At 46.1% G+C, this 19,053-nt stretch overlaps 2 protein-coding genes across 2 annotated transcripts in view; one reads left to right on the forward strand and one right to left on the reverse strand.

The window, feature by feature from the left end:
• Positions 1 to 2,263: 2,263 nt before the first annotated feature.
• CREG1 (cellular repressor of E1A stimulated genes 1) lies at positions 2,264 to 6,278 on the reverse strand. Its single transcript, XM_018077123.2, is given in 4 exon segments — positions 2,264 to 2,449; positions 3,781 to 3,900; positions 5,960 to 6,133; positions 6,135 to 6,278. Coding segments are annotated over 4 exon segments (612 nt in total). The 5' UTR covers positions 6,267 to 6,278.
• A 9,456-nt stretch (positions 6,279 to 15,734) lies between these two features.
• Positions 15,735 to 19,053, forward strand: part of RCSD1 (RCSD domain containing 1) — a 32,741-nt gene continuing 29,422 nt past the window's right edge. The window contains exon 1 of the mRNA XM_018077111.2: positions 15,735 to 15,921. Within this exon, the coding sequence (XP_017932600.2) occupies positions 15,916 to 15,921 (6 nt within the window). The 5' untranslated portion in view covers positions 15,735 to 15,915. The remainder of the gene's footprint in view (positions 15,922 to 19,053) is intronic.

A 19,053-nucleotide genomic window follows, 5' to 3' on the forward strand; every position in this document is an offset into this window, starting at 1 on the left:
AAACACAAATGTTGAAGAGAGAGTGCCTGTGTGAAAGAGAGTAGGAGGGAGAGAAGAGTTCTCAAACGTGCAATAAATAACACTTGACACCGCTTGTCAAAAAATATTTTAATTTTAACAAAAGCTCAGCATCATCAGTCTCACACATGAGAAGTTACAGGGTGACATGTAATGCATTCAGGTGTTCTCACAGTAAAGATTAAGTCCATGACAAAGATTCATATGAGTTTCCACAACTGTCATGCCTTATATAAAAATACTTTTCAATTTCATATTAAATATCAGTGTTACCTGTTCAACATAAATTGTTTCCATATTGTAAGTTTTTTTTATCCTAAATTAGTTTTAAAATAGAAGAACAGTAAAAAGTACCTTCCCTCCCCTTCTGGAGAAGGAAAACTTAATAAGTCACCTAACAAATATTTTCACAAATCATTCCAGTATTTGAGAAAAGGAGTGATATAACAACAACATTAAGATGTAGGGATTTTATATGAGAAATCCCACTGTTCTATATAAGAATCTGCCTTTAAGGAGTCTAAATTCTCACATTCTAGGTCAACTAGGTAATATTTGCTCATTGTAAAACCAACTTAGTTGTTCATGAATAGTTTTTAGTGTTTGTGAACTTAGCACACAGCAGATGAGAAAGAATGTAAAAAGGTGTTAATTTGGGGGTTTTTTGTGGTTGTGTGCAAGTTATTTTAACACAGAAATAACTATGCACACCTTTCATTAATTTTCATTCTCTACAAATCATGAATCATGTGTGTCATACTGTATTGCCTATTTTTCACTTCTGGGTTACTAACCCAGAAGTGATGTGTAAGGCTTCCAAACCCAAAAATCTTCTCAGTTCTACTTTTGAGGGAAATAAAAACTGACACCTTGCTAAAGCTGAAGATTTCAGAATCCTAATCAGAAAACATTTATCCTTTACAAGAGTGTCACTGAATTTACAAGCCACTACTCTTCTTATACTCAAGTCAGATACTTGAGGTATTATCAACCTGCTTCTATTAAAGGGTCAGGGCATGTAACCACTGAAGAGGTACCAAGAACTTATCCTGAGGTACATGTGCAGTTTGCATAAATACAACTGTATCCTACAGCACATTCAGCATAGGTAGCAAAATAAAAAAACGACTCAAACGAGCAAGTGTATCAGTGTGCAAAGGAAATTCTTAACAGGATTTGGGAACTCAGCACATCATTTACCCTTGTAACACAAGCAGTGCTTTCCATTCCACTGAGCTGAGTCAGCTGAGCCATCCTGTGGGTCTTTGCCATAAAATTCTAAACTAAACTGGTTATTAAAAATAAAACAGAATTGGAGAGTGCTCACAAACATGTTATTCAACTAAGGCGTTGAAAGCTTTAGAACTGGACTAATCCTTTGGATTCCAGTAAACACAACACTTCTGAATGCAGACTGTCAGCCACCTTACCAAAATCACATCCAATGAATAAAATTTAGTTTTGGCTCATGCACAAAGGTTTTTGAGCACGACATGATTCGAGTTAGTGAGAAGTTAAATCTGCCTTATAAGGGTAATACATGCTCATTAACAATGTGAGGTCTTTGATTTACTGTGTTATTAATTCAGCTCTACAATACACAGGAAAAATAAATCTTTCATGAAACAGTCGAAGTAAATTCATTTCCACATCAGCATCACACGGATCTTCTCCCACCTACAAGGAGTAAGAATAAGAGTGAAACGATTGCATAATTGCTGACTGAGCTAAAATACATTTGAAAGTTTTCAAGACTTTTATGTAGACAAAAGAACACAATTTCTCTATACTTTAATATCATAACGATAGATTCAACAGCAATTTTGTTCTGAGATATATTAGCAATATTGCTGCATCCCATTAATACAGCTTCATAAATGCTGAATAGTCCCGCTGCTTTTAATTATTACACCAAAACATCATCTGTCTTGCAATTAATTCAGAGGACAGTGACTGTGCCCACTACAGGAGTCCCTCCTCCCAAGAAACTACTTAAGTTGAGGTGCAGTTAATCATGTACAGTTCTATAGATACTATATTTGATACTGTCACACAGTTGGATCCCCTATTCAAACATACCTTATGACTTCAGACACTGCATCCAGTAGACCACTTAGAGAAAAGACATAAATGCATATAAAAACCAGAGACAGGTAGTATATATAGTACATACTGTTAACAATCAGGAGAAGTTGTACAGGTTTCAAATACAGCGAGGGTTAGGCATGAAAAACTCCAGGACTTACTAAGGTTTGACACTGTAATATTCTTCTGGTGTCACAATTTTCAATCCACCAAAGTAGTCGAGGACCCAGATATTGGTGATGTTGAATTTGGCAAAGAACCAATCATGATCCTTAGGCCAACTTTCCATCTCAGGGTGGCGACTGAATAATGCTTTTTTTGCCAAGACTGCTTCTGAATCATTCACCTAAACAAAAAAAAATAGCAAAGTATTACAGTAAGGTAGTCACGTAAAGACAGATTTTAGTTTAAAAAACACACTGCTGACTGCAGTGTGCTCTTTTCAGTTCTGCCATGCCCTGTCACAGGGGACTGTGGCAGAGTCCACTCATCTTCAGTGTGGTGTATGTGAGACAGACAAAAGTTCCAAGGCAGTTGATTTTAACATTAAATCAAAAGGGTGCTTTTAAAAATAGCATGAGCAAGAAAGTACTTCATCAACATAAGAATAAGTCTTGCAACAAAACACAAAACAGAGGAGTATGGATTCTTGCTGAGTTATTACAAAGTGATGTTTTATGTGTAATTTTATCTCCTCTGCACATGCTCATTCAAACTGACACAGATCTCAACTGTGTTCAGTCCTTTGCAAACACACACACACACAAATAGGATGGTACAGCAGAACCTACAGAGAAGGGAAGCTGAAAAGTGTGACAGCACTTAACATACAGTGTGCAACATGCAAACATTTAAAGAGTTAAATTAACAAGTTGGAGCTCCGAGTATGGTATGAGAAGAATTAACTAAAATAACCCAACTCTATTGTCAATGAGAAACTCAGGAAAGCAACTGAAAGATTGCTGAGTGCAATGTGCAAACACAGAGGTGTGAAAACACTAACATTTAGACTATTATCTAAGATCTAAGTCATCCAATGATGACTGTTTCTCATCCTCAATCATTGTCCTCAATGACAGGATTAAAATCTTCAATGAATAACACATGCAGTTCTAAATTCCTTCCATAAGATACCAAAGTACTGGTACATGGAAGAATACTGCCCTGGCAGCAATGCCACCAGATATACACTGCACTTTCTTTGTCTCTAATACTGTTACTTTATTGTTGTAACTTTATTGCTCTAATATTGTAACTTTAATATTGTAACCTCATTGCTCAGGTCAATATTTACTTCAACAAAGTTTCAGAACTATGTTTGTCACAACGCATGGACCAAAGAATTCAGCTGAGCATGAGAGGTGTGAATGAAGCATGAAGGCTTTTCCAAGTGAGTTGTCTTAGACTTCTTAGTTTCAGAACACGTCTAGGGGAAGGAGGGAGACTTCCTAGTGTTGTCCCCTCAAATTCCTTGTTAAAAACATGCCAACAAAGCTCCTGCAAATATCAGTGCAAACTTCATTTTCCTCAAACTACGAACCAGCCTTGGGATATCACAGCACATAACATCTCTTCACATGTTTTTGCACAGAATTTCTAATCTTTCTCTTCTCCTCCCACTAAACAACACTGCCTGATGCACACAACCTTGTCCAGTGTCAGCTTTCAGCTGCTTACCTTCACAATGCTCCCAACGAAGATTATGTGGGCACAGAGGGGATTCTGGGGATCATATCTGTGCCTCCTGCAGTAAGGAGTCTGTGCCAAAGACACAGTTAGGGAGGCATTTGAATTGACCTGAAATGCAAGAAATAAGATAAGAGGTTTACATACTTTTTGCAAGAAAAATGTCATCCCTGCCACATTTTCAGCTCTTGGTACTTTATTCAGCTCTTGGTAGTTTCTTCAGCTCGGTATTACTGCCAAAAAGAATAAAGCTGTCATCACCTTTTCCTGACTGTATCTGAAAGCCTACTTAGATGAGCTCTGAATCTGAAAGAATGCCCAGTTTTGAAGTGTGCTGAAGCTTTTTAGCATAAAATGCAAATGTCACAAAACAGAACTCCTCAGAACTCTGAACTCAATATACAGTCCAGCTATTTCACCTTCAAATAATGACATATTCTTATAACTACATACAGTACAGAAAAAAAGGACATACAGTGAATTTCATTAATTCTGGTGGAAGGACAAAGAGTAACTGAGAAGGTAACCAACTGAATTTCACAGCTGTTAATAATATTAGTTAAACCAAAATCAAACAACTCCTCCCTTCAAAACAAGCTGCTCTAAGCCAGTCAGCTCTTTTGAAATTTAAAGTGAATTTTAGACACACTCTTAAAACCTAAGAGTGGCTTGAAAAGTATTGGTGCAAAACAGGACTCCCTAATGCAGAGTGTCACATCCAAGGTTCATTATCTCCCAGCCAGGAAAGTTCACTTGCTTTGAGAAATTTCACTAGAAGAGCTCATGTCCAAAAGAAACCCCCAAAAGGCACTCAAACACTACGCAGAGTGCCAGCAAACTCGTGAAACAGGAGCCACCACCTGACAGATAGGAAGTTGCTTAACTACAGAAAAAGCTGACTCATGATTATTCAGCGCCTTCTCCCTTGCACGTGACTATCACACGTCAAGTGTTCCTGCCCTGTAACAGCAAAATAAGGATCTGTTGAGGAGCCTTCTGAAGGGAAACGTCCAATAGCAGTTCACACCGCCGTTTTTATGTTAGTCTGAAAACAAAAGGCTGTAGCTGGGGTGGAGGGGGAGATGCTATACAGGATAAATTTCTACAGCACTCAGATACATAATTAAAGCATTTTAATGTAACAAAGTAAAATCTGGCAGGGAACAAACAAAAACGGTTTATGATAAAACAAAGTCAATAGGAAATTTTCGATTATTTTGTGGTTTGTGTTTCTTTTACTAACACTGCAGCAGCTACTGGAACAAAAAAGTTTTCTCGTAAAGGAGGCACACGATTGCTATGTCCCTAAGTTTTTAGTCAACTCCCTTGGCCACAGGCAGGCAAGAGATCTGGGACAAGGCCAATTACACACACTCAGAGCCACAGCATGCCAGTGTTGCCTTTCCTTGTGTGCTTCCCTTTACGGTAAGCTCCAGAGATTTAATCACTATTCCTTCAGCAGCCTGTGTAGGAGCCCTCTGCCAATTTCCAGTCCTTTTGATGTTTGGTTTTTTTTTTGGTGATGTTCTGTGGCGCCTTATTTCTCTGCTCGCTGGTTCTGGAAGTTCCAGCCACTTCCTCTGTTTGGTGTTGCTTCTGCCATTTCTCAAGGCCATGATGAGCTGGAACTTCTCAGGAGGCCTTTTGAGTGTCAACACGGACAGCACTGCTCATGCTCAGCTGTTCAAGGGACAATAATTGCTCAAGGGATAATAATAAATGAGACGGCATCCATGGAACAGCCACAAACCAAACCACAAGAAGTTTCACCTGAACACAAGGAACAACTTTACGCTGAGAGTGGCAGAGCACTAGAACAGCTGCCTAGGAAGGTGTGGAGTCTCCCTCTCTGGAGACATTCCAAACCAGCCTGGATGTGTTCCTGTGTCACCTGCTCCAGGTGACCCTGCCTAGGCATCAGGATGATCTCCAGAGGTCCCTTCCAACTCTAAGATTCTGGGATTCTGTCAACCCAAGTGCTGCCGCGCTGCCTTCGCAAGGCTAATGTGAACTTAAAAAATAAAAGAAACTCCAACCAGCGCTTGCCAGTGAGATGAAAAAGCGCAGGCAACCAAGCAAAAGTCGACACTGCCTCAGTAGCCCGGGCGCTCCTCTGGGTGCCCCGTGGGTGGCCACTGCCCACGCTGTTCACACCCCTCGCCCCGCTCACCTCCAGGTCCTGCACGGAGATCTCCATGTCCGTCAGGTACAGGTAGGGGACGCCGCTGCCGCCGAAGGGCCCGGGAGGCCCGTCGCTGATGGAGAAGATGTTGGCGAAGGGGTGGCCGCGCAGCCCCTCCTGCGCCGACAGCGTGGCCAGCGCGCCCCAGTCGCAGCTGTGCAAGGACGAAGCGAGCCATGCGCGCCCCTTCCTCGGGCGGCGGGATGGCCCCCACGGCCTCCAGCAGCAGCGCCGAGGCCGCGCAGAGGAGCAGCAGCCCCGCCATCCTCCCCCTCTCAGCCGCGCACTCGGACATCGCTCCCCGCAGCGTCCCAAGCCACCGACTCGACGGGCCGCGCGGCCGCGTCCCGCACAGCCCCGGCCGCGCGCCGCGGGGGCGGGGCCTCTCCTCTCCCCGCCAATGGGAACGGCGCTGCCCGCCCGCCTTCACCAATGAGAGGCAATTCCGGGAGTGAGGGGTTGGCCCGCCCGCCATCAGCCAATGGACTCGCGAGGTCCGCGCTCTTCGGCCAATGAGAAGCCCAGGGGGCGGGTCCATGAGCGCAGATGTTGTAAACAACCCTGAGGGCGCTTACACGGCGTCCGGCGGCCCGTGAGGGAGGGAGGCGGGGCGGAGTCACCGGGAGTCACCCGGCAGTCAGTGAGAATATGTTTAGAATCGCAAGGTCACAGGATGAATAGGTGGGAAAAGACCTCTGAGATCACCGAGTCCGACCTGTGACCCAACACCACCGTCTCAGCCAGACCATGGCACTGAGCGCCACGGCCAGTCCGTCCGTAAACACCTCGAGGGAGCGTGACTCCACCGCCTCCCTGGGCAGCCCCTTCCAATGTCTGATCACCCTTTCCATGAGGAAATTACTCCTAATGTCCAACCTAAACCGCCCCTGGCACAGCTTAAGGCTGTGTCCTCTCGTCTTATTGCTGGGAGACGAGCCCGACACCCCCCGGCCACAGCCTCCTTTCAGGGAGTTGGAGAGAGTGATAAGGTCATCCCCGAGCCTCCTTTGCTTCAGGCTGATTCTCCCCAGCTCCCTCAGCTACTTCTTATAGAACTTGTGCTCCAGACACTTCCCCAGCTCCACTGCCCTTCTCTGGACACACTCCAGCACCTCAGTGTCTTTCCTGGAGTGAGGGGCCCAGAACTGGACACAGCGCTCGAGGTGCGGCCTCACCAGTGCCGAGTACAGGGGGAGCTGATCCAGCTGGTCACAGTGTTCCTGATACAGGCCAGGATGCCATTGGCCTTCTTGGCCCCCTGGGCACACGCTGGCTCGTGTCCAGCTGCTGTGGACCAGCACCCCCAGGTCTGTTCCACCGGGCTGCTTTCCAGCCGCTCTGTCCCCAGCCCGCAGCGCTCCGTGGGGTTGTTGTGACCGAAGTGTTGGTCCCGTCGAACCTCGCAGCGCTGCCCTGGGCCCGCAGAATTCCCTGGCAATCAACCACATGTCGGTGGGGCGGCAGGAGAGGCTCCCCCGGTCCATCGGGACAGGGATCCCGTCGGGCTGCGGGGGGCGCTGGCGGGACGCGGCTCCGGCGGCTCCCGGCGGCGGTTCCCGGCCCTTCTCGGCGGCTCCCGGCGCTTCCGGCGGCTGGATCCAGAAGCCAGCCCCGCACAAAAGCGCTGCCCACCCACCCTCCGGCACCCACCGCTCGGAGCCGGTCCGTCCTGCGGGGTCCGGGTGACCCGGGATAGCCCATGGCATGGTGCCCCGCAGCAGCCGTCCCCTGGCGTCGCCCCTGCCTTGTCTGCCTGTGGAAGTCCGTCAGATCCTGGAAGTGTTCATAAAAACCCACGTGGATATGGCACTTGAGGACGTGGTTTAACGGTGCACGCGGCGGTGCTGGGGTAGTGGTCGGGCTTGTTCTTAAAGGTCTTTTCCAACCTGAACAATTCTGTGGTCAAAGGGTGGTTGTGGCACCATCAGCCCCGCTGTCCCTGCCCACTGCCAAATCAGTCTCAAGGGCTGGTTCTGTGTCACCGCAGGTGTTTGTGGCCCAGCTTTCCATAAGAGAAACTTTGTCATTTAATTACAGCAAGCGGGGACTATCTCAAACTGGTTTAGACAGCAAAGACTATAGGATGATTTGCTCAGGTCTTATCTCTTGCACACTGCAGGCTCTGTATGTCAGAGCCCTCTCTTCTGCAAGACTTGGTTTTCCTAGTTGAACACCATTCTACTGAAGGCCACTTAATTGCATTACTTACCCAAATAAACACTGAGCTATACCTTATTGTAGCCACCACTTTTTGCTCAGTATCCTTACAAAGATTTGTATAACGAGATGTTTTTAACTGGGGTAACACTGAAACTTGATTCAACTTGGCCTGAAAGATGGTGAATTTTCATTTTTCCACTTCAATCCTACCAAGTATGTCCTGCAATATACCACTGAGAAACCCAAATTAACTTACTGTGCAACTACAATCTGCCCTTACAGCACCCACAGCTTGTAGAAGGCTGGATGGATCATTCAGTTGGGCTGAATTCAGGAAGGAAAACACACCACACATCCCTCTCCTACCATTTATCTGCTGTCCTATACAGGCAGAACAATATAATTTTTCCTCCATCATTCCTCTTGCCTGCAGAGCACGGACAGAGATTCCTACCTCTCCTCTGGATCCCGGACACACAGAGCCTTCTGCTGCTGCCTTCTCCTGGAAAAAAAAATAAAAAGAAAAAGAAAAAGGGGTACTCTGAACCCCTGATGTGCAGACATTCAGCTCAGGTAGGTGGTTGAGCTTGGGAGTGACAACCGCTCCAGCAAATAAAGCCATACAGGCGGCCTTGTGTGTAGTACAGGACAAGGGATGTTTCAGGGCAGAGTGCTGAGGAGAAAACCAGAGGGAGAAAAGGAGTGAGTTATGAGAGAAGAGACTGTGCTAAAGGTTGTCTTTGTGTATGCAGGATTATACAACTTGTTCAGGCGAGGGGCAGGAGTGGAACATGTTGGAGGGAAAAAGACAGGAGCTGCTCTGCATGAGTGAGAAGAGTATGGAAGAAAGGGTCAAAAATGGTTTAGAAAAAATATCTTAGGAAAGAAAAGGGGATGAGGAAAACAAGATGTAACAAACTCATTTTGTTAAGAGTTTTTTATGGCTAAAACAGAGAGACATTATAAATTGCTCTTTTCTGTCCCTACCAACATGTGTGTGCATGCACACAAACTGCATGTTTCTCTCCATTTTCAGTCCTGCCCTTGGAGAGCCTGGGAGCTCTACTTGATCTATTTGATGCAGTCAAAGGGATGAGTGGGGGTGGTGGTAGGGTATAAGTGTGTGAATGGTGTTACTGGGGAACTGCAGGGCATGACAGGGAACAGGCAGGAGGTGGTTGGTGGGATTAGCACAGGAAAGAAGGGATACCACAGAGAGCATGTGGAAGTAACAAACAATAAGTGCCACAGGGGGAGGAAAAAAAAGGATAGAAAGGAAAGAAGATAGGATGTGGCAAGCAGGGCTAGCAATTCTTTATTATTGTTATTATTTTGCTCAGAAAACAAAAAATTCGTGTTCTGGCTTTAGATATATGTATTTGCTGAATGTGGCCATGATAGGAAGGGTGCATGTTACTGGAGCCAGACAGCCCCTGTGGCAGGAGAGTCAAAGTGAACCTGGTAGAGAGAGTGGGAGATCGTTCCTCAGTCCCCCTGCCACCACTGGGAACACATGGCGGTATCTCAGGTGCCAAGAGAAAAAAAACATCCAAACAAGGTCTGCCAAGTTTTCCTTGCCTCCCCCTGCCCTTTTACAGCCTTGTGGCACAGCTGCAGCCTTCCCTGTCCCCAAGTGCAAAGGGCTGCTGCTACCTGACCCCAGTGGATTTGGGCTGATGAGTCTGGTGGGAATTCAGTGCTTGGCAGGATTTATGGAAGCAAATAGCATTGGCTTTCCTCTGCAGAGAATAGAATTTATTAATCTGAGTGGTCTCTGCAGTGGACAGTGCACAGCGATGTTTAGACTGTCTTGAACATTGCAGTGAAAAAAGAGGGCTTGTTTTGGGGCCCTATTTCTTGGATGGGCTGTGTGGAGTGAACCTGTAGGGTGAGGGATAAGGTCTTTAAGTCTTTCAGCTTACTCTGAAAGGATGAATTATCTCAAGTCAATCTTCAGGCTCTCTCACTTGCTCAACTGGATTTCAGAGAAAGGAGAAGGATTCTCTCTGCTGTGGTGCAATATGTCTAGGGGCTCTCAGCACCCTTGCATAACAAGGCCAAGAAAGTATTGCCAGCCAGTACTTCTCATTTTCAACTCATGTGCTTTATTGCATTAAAAAAACAGTAAATAGACAGTTAATATCTCACCAAAGATGGAGCCAGTTTACTCCTTCCTGCAGGAGTTGGCCAGCTCATGGATCAGTCTTTATTTCACTGTGTTTTACATGTGATAGGCTTCAGGCTGTGTCTCTGGAGAAGATGTATTTTAGCCAGAGAGTGGGCTAGTGTACCATCATGCTTTGTCTGCCCTCTTCACAGCTGGATTGCCCCGAGCCAGCTCTTTCTTTAGACGGCCTGGCTGTGGGCTGGGCTGGGCAAGGTTTGGCTGTGGGCTGGGCTGGGCAGGGTTTGGCTGTGGGATGGGCTGGGCAAGGTTTCTCCTCAGATGCGCAGTCTGGCTGTGCACTGGTCCGGGCTTCCTGTCTCGGTCATGCAGTCTGTCCGTGAACAGAAACCTGTCTGTGTCCAGATAACACTTGCGGGCTGTGCAGCCTCGCAGCGTGTAGAGCTTGGCCAGCTCTCTGCCTCCAAATGACAGCCAGAGTGATTAAAGTGATTAAAGCCACTTGCCTCTGTGTGTGACAGAAGCGACTGACCTGTGAGTCAGCTCTGGCAAAAGCTGAAGCACTCAGTGCTTTGAAGTGCCAGCACTCGGTGCCACATGAGACCCACCATGCAAATTGTTTCTAAAAATGTTGGTTAGATACCCTCCTGAGGAGATATCAGTCGTCCCCCCCCCCTTCCCCGCCAAACAGTGTGGCACTGCTGCTGTTAGGAAATGGCACACAACACAGACCTTTGCTAACACAAAAAGGTGTTAATGTGCTTTGTTCTTATCCTCAGAGTTCCTGAATTACCTTGGTTGGGAATTTAGCTTTTTTAGCTGACCTTTTCATCAGTGTTGTTTTTAGAAGATAGTTACAATGAACACAGAGCTGGCCTGGTATTCAGCTGAAAGTCCTTTTACCTTTTTTAGCAGCCACCACGCAGGCAGTGGCAAGGCAAGCTTCTCTTCTCCATTAACCAGCTGGGGACCAGAAATGTTTTCCCATTTTCAGTCAGAAAATTGTGCTATTCAGTCAGCACTTGAGCTGAGGAAGCTGTTGATGTGGGCCACTGCTTGTGACACTGCTTTCTAGGATGTTGAGAGACAGACAGTGGGACTGGCCTGAGAACAGTGTAATCAAAAACATGGTTGTATCCGACGCAGACACCTGGGATTGTATCAGCACTCATGTTCTGAGTGGTTTTGTTTGTTCATATTAAGCTTTGTTGTGTATTAAAACTAGTAACTGATAGAGGGATTGTTCAGTCTGGAAGCAAGGTGTCAATGGCTGATGCTGGTAATATTTGTCCCATCACTATATTAATACAATGGGTTGCAGCCATGCCTCTTAATACCCCAGCTCCCTTTGTTCTCTGAAGTTAGGCAGATCAGCAGTGAAAGAAGAGCTTTCCAAAGAACGAGATGACACCAGCTGCTTGTATACCACCCACCAGCCCTAAGTGGCCTGGTATGAATGAGGGTGAGCCACCTCAGTGTGACCTCATTACTACAAGCATCACAGGTGAAATGCTCCCTGTACCATACAGCATTTTCCTAACTTTACTCTGCTTAGGGACAGGTTTTTGCTCAGAGCCTGGGAATTAAGAAGCCTGGTTCATGTGAACGATGATTTTAGCACTCAGGTGCCAGCTGGCAGTCAGGGACACATGAAATGACTCAATATTTCAGTTAGTCTCCGTCACCTAGTTTTCTGTGTATGAAAAACACACGATCTCACACTCCCTGTCCAACACAGCTCAGCAAGAGTCACTTATAACCTTTCATTTAACCCGAGCATCTTTGGTAACGGGGCTTTCCCTCTCGCCAGGGGTGCACAGTGTCCGTGTGTCCGTGTGTCCGTGTGGGTGCTGGCACGTGAGCACGGTGTGTGCCCGTGTGCTCCCAGACGTGCCTCGCTGCAGCTGCACGGCCCGAGCAGAGAAATGCCGATGGTACAGAGAGTTCCAGCTGACTTCATTTCCTGCTGATAACTCCCCGAAGAGGAGGGTGAGGCTCGGCGTCTGCAGCGTTAGTTTAAAATGCTGAGGGGTGAGGGCAGAGGCTTCAGAGCCGAATGGTGGGTTCAACAAAGGGAGTTTCCCCTACAAAAACGCTGCTCACGTTCGCTTCCTGTCAGGTTGCCATTGTCAGAGGGACTGGTGTGCAAAGCCAACCCAAAACAGGATGTTGGCTTTTAGAGTTGATTGATCTTTGAAATGCAAATGCCTTTTTTTTTTCCTGTGGTTACCTTATCCCCCTTTTTTTTTCAGTTGAGAATTGAGTTGCTCGAGTGGGAACAGGAAGGGTTGAGACCCGTTTTCAGGCAGTCGAAAGCCCAACATAGTAACAGCTGCTGGGTAATAGTATGAATTCTGGGAAATCATGTGGATAGCAGCAGCCAAAGCCAGACAGAGAGGTGGACAGAATGATTTCAGATACTGGCATTGACAGGTGAGCTCTACCAAACCCTCGACAGATGCCTTGACAAAGTTCAGAATTTCAATCTGTCTTTCAGGAACCCACAGCTCCCTCCACCCTTTGCTCATCCACCACCCTGACAAACATACCTTCCCAGATTTGGCAGCTACGCAGACACACCCTAATGAGGTTGCTGTGTGGGCACAAATGCCAGAGTCAAAGCTTCAGATGCCCTCAGACACTTTTTTTACTAGCTAGTCTCTGAATAAAGAATTGCCACGTGCCTACATCTCCTCTCTGTAGCTCACTCTAGCACCCTGTGGAGGTTCCACTGTCCATCCCCTATAGCTAAAATGAAGGAGGCCAGCAAATATTAGAAGTGGTGTTTCTGAGCATGGCAGAACTACTTATGCTGCCTGTTTTGTAGGAATGCCAGGATAGAGGAGTTCCTTGCACCTCTCCCCCACGTGGTGCCCGTAGCAGGAGTACCAGTTCATTTGGCCCGAAGCAAACTTGCTGGTTTGGCCTCACAGGTCTTGAAAATAATGAGCTGGGAAGCTGCAAAATCCAGGCAGCCACAGTTGCAACATTTTCTCAGTCCAGTGAAATTTCCCCCTACAGCCCCTTTTAACAGCGCTTGTGGTGACGACGATGGGGTTTTTTCCTCCAAAGCAGAACAAATGTAGCAACTTTTTTTTTTGCATATAAGAACAAGTTAGTCTCCTAGACACTGCTGTATCCCAGAAAGTCTCTAAGCAGAGATATAGCCAGGGATGTAGAGAGTCATACTCAGAGATACCTCACATTCATACTTGCATATGTGCATCATGTAAAACACCCAGTTTCTCAGTATAACCTCCCTTAATAACGTTTGTTACAAAGTCCTGGCAGTCGAAACATGTGGGTTGTTTGCTCAGAGTTTCTAGTGTTTTTCAGTCCAGAAAAAAGAAAGAGGAGAATCAAGCCACACTTCATGTCTTCCTGTCTGGAGAAAAATATGCACCTTATTTCTGTGCATTCTCTCCTTGCTCCTGAAGGAAGAAAGATTTAGCACTAAAAAACTGAATACTGTGTACCGTGCTCAGAGCAGTGGCATTTGGGAATCCTGCTGGCAGAGAAGATTTGCTCTGTGGCAAGATCCTTGGGAGCAGAAATAGAGTGAAGAATTGTGGTGGGGCAGCTGCAACTACCTTTGCTTTATTGGTATGGGTAAAGTGATACTGGTTCTGTCTGGTGGTTTCCTTTTCTGTAGAACTAAGCAAACAGTTTCCTCTGCAGAGTACAACCCCTGAAAGCAAAAAGAAAATACTGAAACAGAAGGTGAGCAGCATGAAGCAGCCATTGGAGGGGTGATTTTGACAGTCTGTTACATGACAGAAATCTTGAAAACAACACTTGTGACCCATGTCCAGTGAAATCCCTGAACTTGAAATCCTCCTTCTGTCCTGAGAGCAAGCAAAGCACGGGCAGGAGAAGAATCCTGCCCCCCCTGCTTCTCAATTCAGTTCCTATTCCCTCTCCTGACCTATGAGGACTTGAAGAAATGAATAGGATTTCCAATCAAGCAGTTTCATTTTTATGTTTCTTTTAGATCTTTAATCTCTCTTCTTATATCTACAGTTGCAGTATCTTTTGGTTACTTACAGCAGAGAGGTTTCAACTAATCTAGTGTTTCAACAACTGAAGATTAATTAGTCCTGTTGCCCAATCTTCAGATTGCAGCAACTCAGCCTATCGCTCTTTTGGCTGGGGACAGAGTAACTGTTGTATATTGAATTTGGGAATAATGAGACCACGATTTAAAGCTGCTAATTCCACAGGAGTCCCACAGCTTGCAGCACAGCAACAGTTAACTACACTGTAAGGACAAGTGTTGGTAACAGTAAACTGGGATATCATGATGCTCACATTTAAATCCATTCTGGAGTGTTTTCAGCCATAGCCAGCAGGGACTTGTGAAACACTGCAAAGCAAAAGTATGCATCCCTTTTAGAAAAATATGCTTTAACCCTCTTCTGCCCCCAAGGTATCCTGCCAAAATGATGATATGACATTGTGTCACTCTGCAGCTGCACACAAGACAAGGAAGCCAGCAGAAGACAAAGGGAGTGTTTCCAAATTCCTCTGCACCACCCTGCTCTGAGAGGTGGGGACTGAAATTCTTGAGAAGGAAGCATATGCAAACAGTTGCTAAAAGAGATGTCCGGTTTGCAATACTGTGATCAGAATGGAAAGGGAAACTGTAGCAAAACATTCCAGAGGCTTCATTTTCCCCCATCTGAATTTTTCTATCACCATGGAAGCTTCTCACTTCCAGTGCACAAGTATGTCCATCCCTGTGGAGGGAGGGAAGAACAACCTGCACCTTCTGATCTGGTGTTGTGAGGCACAAACTCAGGGTGGAAAGAGCTAGTCCTGCTCTGCAGCTGGACAGTGACAACCCTGCATGGGGACCCTCTGCCTGTACCCACATTTGAGCAACACCCTGTTGTCTCTCTGGGGAATCACCCAGCAGATATTGTCCTTCCTGGGGGTCCTAGCCATGCACCAGGACATCAAAGCCTTAAATTCTGTTCAACCCCAATAATCACCCTCTCTCTCCTCCTATTCTGCCTCTCTAACCACTCTAAAGACAGTTCACTGCTGACCGAAATTACTGAAAAGTGTGAAGGAAGAGAGAAGGGAAGCTGCAGTTAGAGGGAAAGAGATCGTCCTCACAAACAACGAGCAGGAGACCCTGCAGACTTGGAAAGGGGAGATCCAGGCAGAGACACTGGGGCAGCAACCAGAAGGAGTGGAGAGAAATAAAGACAAAACAGGGGTGGGTGGGTGGGAGGGGAATAAAGATAAGGTGATAGAAAATACAGAGGGGAGAAAGAAAGGAAGGGAGGAAATGCACATGTGGTGTCCCCAAGTTTGGGCGCAGCGGCAGAGTTTGTTGCTTGTTGTCTCCTGAGCCCAGCACTCCGGGAAGGACAGTATCTGTTTAGATTTGTGTCTAAATTTAAACCCTGATTGCCTTGCCTCCCCCTCCTCTCCCCTCCCTCCCTTCCTCTCACCCACCCGCCCTTCTTCCTTGTTCGTAGTGCAGGGCCACTCGCTGGGCTCTGTCCGTTTTCAAGTTGAGCAGGAGCTTGGATATAACACTCCCTCCACGGCGGCACGATTTTGCTCTGGCTCGGCTGAAGTTTTCCCACAGATAAGAGGGAAAGGGGTGGGGAAGAAAGATTGCCCCGAGGACACCTCTTTCTTGCAGGACATGGAGGTAAAGAAAACTTTTATTTCCACTAGCTTGTGACTCGCTCCTCGATCTGCTTTAGCTCCACCTTGCAAAGCAATTTCTCACTAAAGGCAGCTTCAAAATCTCTCTTCGCTGGAGTTCAGATAAAGGTCTCTCCCCTCCCACTCCCCCAGCCCCTGCCATGCACCTCAGACTATTTCATGGGTTTTCGTTCAGATTTGGAAAGTAGGGGGATGTTATGGGGAGAAATTACATCTGTGAAAGGGGAACGAGGAAGGACTGCCATTTACTGTTTTAATCTCTGAGGTGGGAAAGAGAGTTAGATTTTAAAAGGTATCATTTTGAAAGGGGGTTTTAAGAAGCCTTTAAAAATGGGGACATAAGGAGAAGGAACAAACCGTGCAGGCTTGGGAGGCTGCTTGGGGTTGATTTCTACCCAACCCGTGCAGCAGCAGCAGTGATTTGGACCCTGAGCTGTGTGAACCCCTCGTTCCACGTGGATTGGGAGGTGTCACTTTCGTTATCAATAGAGCATTTTGGTTCATGAAAGAGGACCCAAGAACTGTCGCTTCAGCAAGGTAGATGAGTAGCACACCCCCGGAGGGTTTCCTGTCCTTTTTTTCTCCATGCCACATGTCCCGTGCTTCAGGAGAGTTGGATCTCATGTCTCGGACGGTGGGGGGGGGCACACAGCTGGTGGACAGCAGTCTGGCTTCCTTGGTATTTACGTCCAAGCCTTCTCCTGTATAACACCCCCTTGGGCAAGGCAGTTCACCTCCCCTTGGTTCTTTTTCCATTCATTCAAAATGGGAATGAGGGTGCTTGTTTCGGTCATGTCAGACTGGATTTGCAAGCTTTATGAACAGTTTTTTTAAGTGGCAAAGGAATAAAAATATTTATTTTTAGGAGGGGCACAGGAAACAGAAAGGTGATTACAACATTGGCAAAACCTCAAATGACGAAAGAGAGGACATTTGGTATTTCTCTTAGCTAAAGAGAGATCTTACTAAACACTTTATATTAGATAAGCATTTTTCTGCATGGATGAAGTCCAGCAGCAGGGGACACGCACCAGAGCCAGAGAACAGAGTTCTTGAAGCACCACTTAAGTTTGCCTTTGAAGATTTCCAACGCATAGCTCAGTTGGGCAGTTCTGATAACACGCAGGTGCTCACGTTGCCATCCTTGTTATCTGTGCTGACTGTCCCCACAGGCAAGGGTTAAAGATCTGGTGTGTTCAGGCATGTTCATGACAAAAAAAAGTCCTCAATCAAACTATCTGAATAGATTTTGGGGTGGAGAAAAGACCGAGCAGTGGTCACACCAACTCAGCACAGACTACATGTGGCATGACAGATATACAGCTTTATAAGGGCTTTCAGGTTCGACAGAGCCCGATTCAGTAACTGCTAATACTCCTTTTATTCTTTTTCACTATGTAGTATCCTGGGATGTCTTAGAGGGGATGGGGAGCTGAGCTCTTAATATTTATGTCCTCTATGCACAGTAAGCCACATATGGAGCAAAGACTGACTTAGAGCTGAAGCAGATATTTTGTCATGTTGAGGACACTCTCCCCTACCCCCTCTCCTCTTCTCCTCTCCACATACAGAGGACTGCACCCCTTGAGTATTTTCTGTTGTCTACCACAGCGGTGTTTTGGAGTAGAAAGTGGCAGACCTGCCATTTCCTTTGGGAGATGTGTGACACATATGGAAGGTCTGATGGTCAGGAAGCTTCTCTGAAGTATACAACCTAAAAGTTCCCTGCTCTTGATTTTGCCCCTTTACCTCTATTTCACACTTTTTGCCCTGGTTACCTTTTTTTATCATCTATAGATTGCTGTTTCCATTCTTATTTTTAAGATATCTCAATTCCCAAGCTATTTTATAAGTAGTGCATTTGGTCTTGCCCCAAGCCTCCAAAAAGGTGTTTAATGTCCCAAAGGTAAGAAGATATTAGACCAAAATAGAGCCAAGAGCAAGAACTTGAGTTCCCATCAGTTGATTTTCTCCATTCTGTTTCTTCCTGAGGGCTTTTCACAGGCATCATAAACAGGATCCAGAGACTCAGCACAGTCTTTTGCTTTAAAACCAGATTTAATGATCCTGTGCAACAGGAACGAGAAGTCCTGTCATTTCCCCCTTTGCTTCATCATTGGCAGGCAGGGCTGCTCTGTGCTTTCCTGCTGGCATAACTGGTAAGCTCTTTGCTCTGATGGGACACATGAGGATTACCAGCATTAGGGGAAAAAGGGCAGAGGGCTGACCTAGACAGCTGATTTCCATCACGTCTCTGGCAGGAAGACCCTAGTTTTGAAAAACCCACAGAAGTGAGATAGCTGGGATTGCTTTCTCAGAGTGGTTAGTGTGGGTCTGCCACTCCTTAGGGACTAGTACCTTAGCCATTCTGCTGTCAGGAATGTACCACATCGAAAGCAGTAACTGAAACCATTTAAGACCCTGAAGAGGGAGAAAAAGGCAGCAAAATGCTGTTCTTGCAGTTCATGTAATTTTGGGAGTCTGCTGATCTTCAGTTTGGGATTTTTTTTAAGATGCAGCTTCTTGATGCAAGATAGATTTCAGAATCATTTTTCTTTCCAGTGTTAGGACTGATGAAAGGAACTTGAAATCACGAAGCTTATACCACAGACTGTTAACATGAGGAGTTCATATCAAAAATGTGTAAAGCTGCACTGATGAAAGCTAAGCCATTTATAAAACACTAAACATTCTTTGCACTCATGGTACAAAAGGATCAGAAATTTTTGTGTTGCTGTGTTAGTTTACATCTTCAGATTTGGTCCAAGCTGTCTAATTCCCAGAGCTGCACCAAACCTTGCTGCAGATGTGAGCTAAGGCATCTGCTGAAAGTGCTTGTGGCTTTCTGCAGCCCAACAGCAGTCATGACATTCCTCTTCCCAGCCTCTCTGTAGGAGCTTGGGAGCATGGAGACACTTGAACTTTACTCACACAGCAAAGGGAAGCAATCCAAGACTGAGTTTTGCTTTAGTAGCTCCCTGCGGTGTGATGGGTTCCTAAGCCCCAAAGGTGCAGCAATCAGGTTTATTTTGGGAAGGCTCCCTCTTCTTTGTGCCTACCAACAGCTGTAGTTTAATTCTGTGACATCTCCATTCCCATGTCTCTTTTCTGTAAG

This window comes from Manacus vitellinus, unplaced genomic scaffold (assembly GCF_001715985.3).
Source record: "Manacus vitellinus isolate BGI_N305 unplaced genomic scaffold, ASM171598v3 scaffold_35_pilon, whole genome shotgun sequence".
In the NCBI taxonomy this organism is placed as follows: Eukaryota; Metazoa; Chordata; class Aves; order Passeriformes; family Pipridae; genus Manacus; species Manacus vitellinus.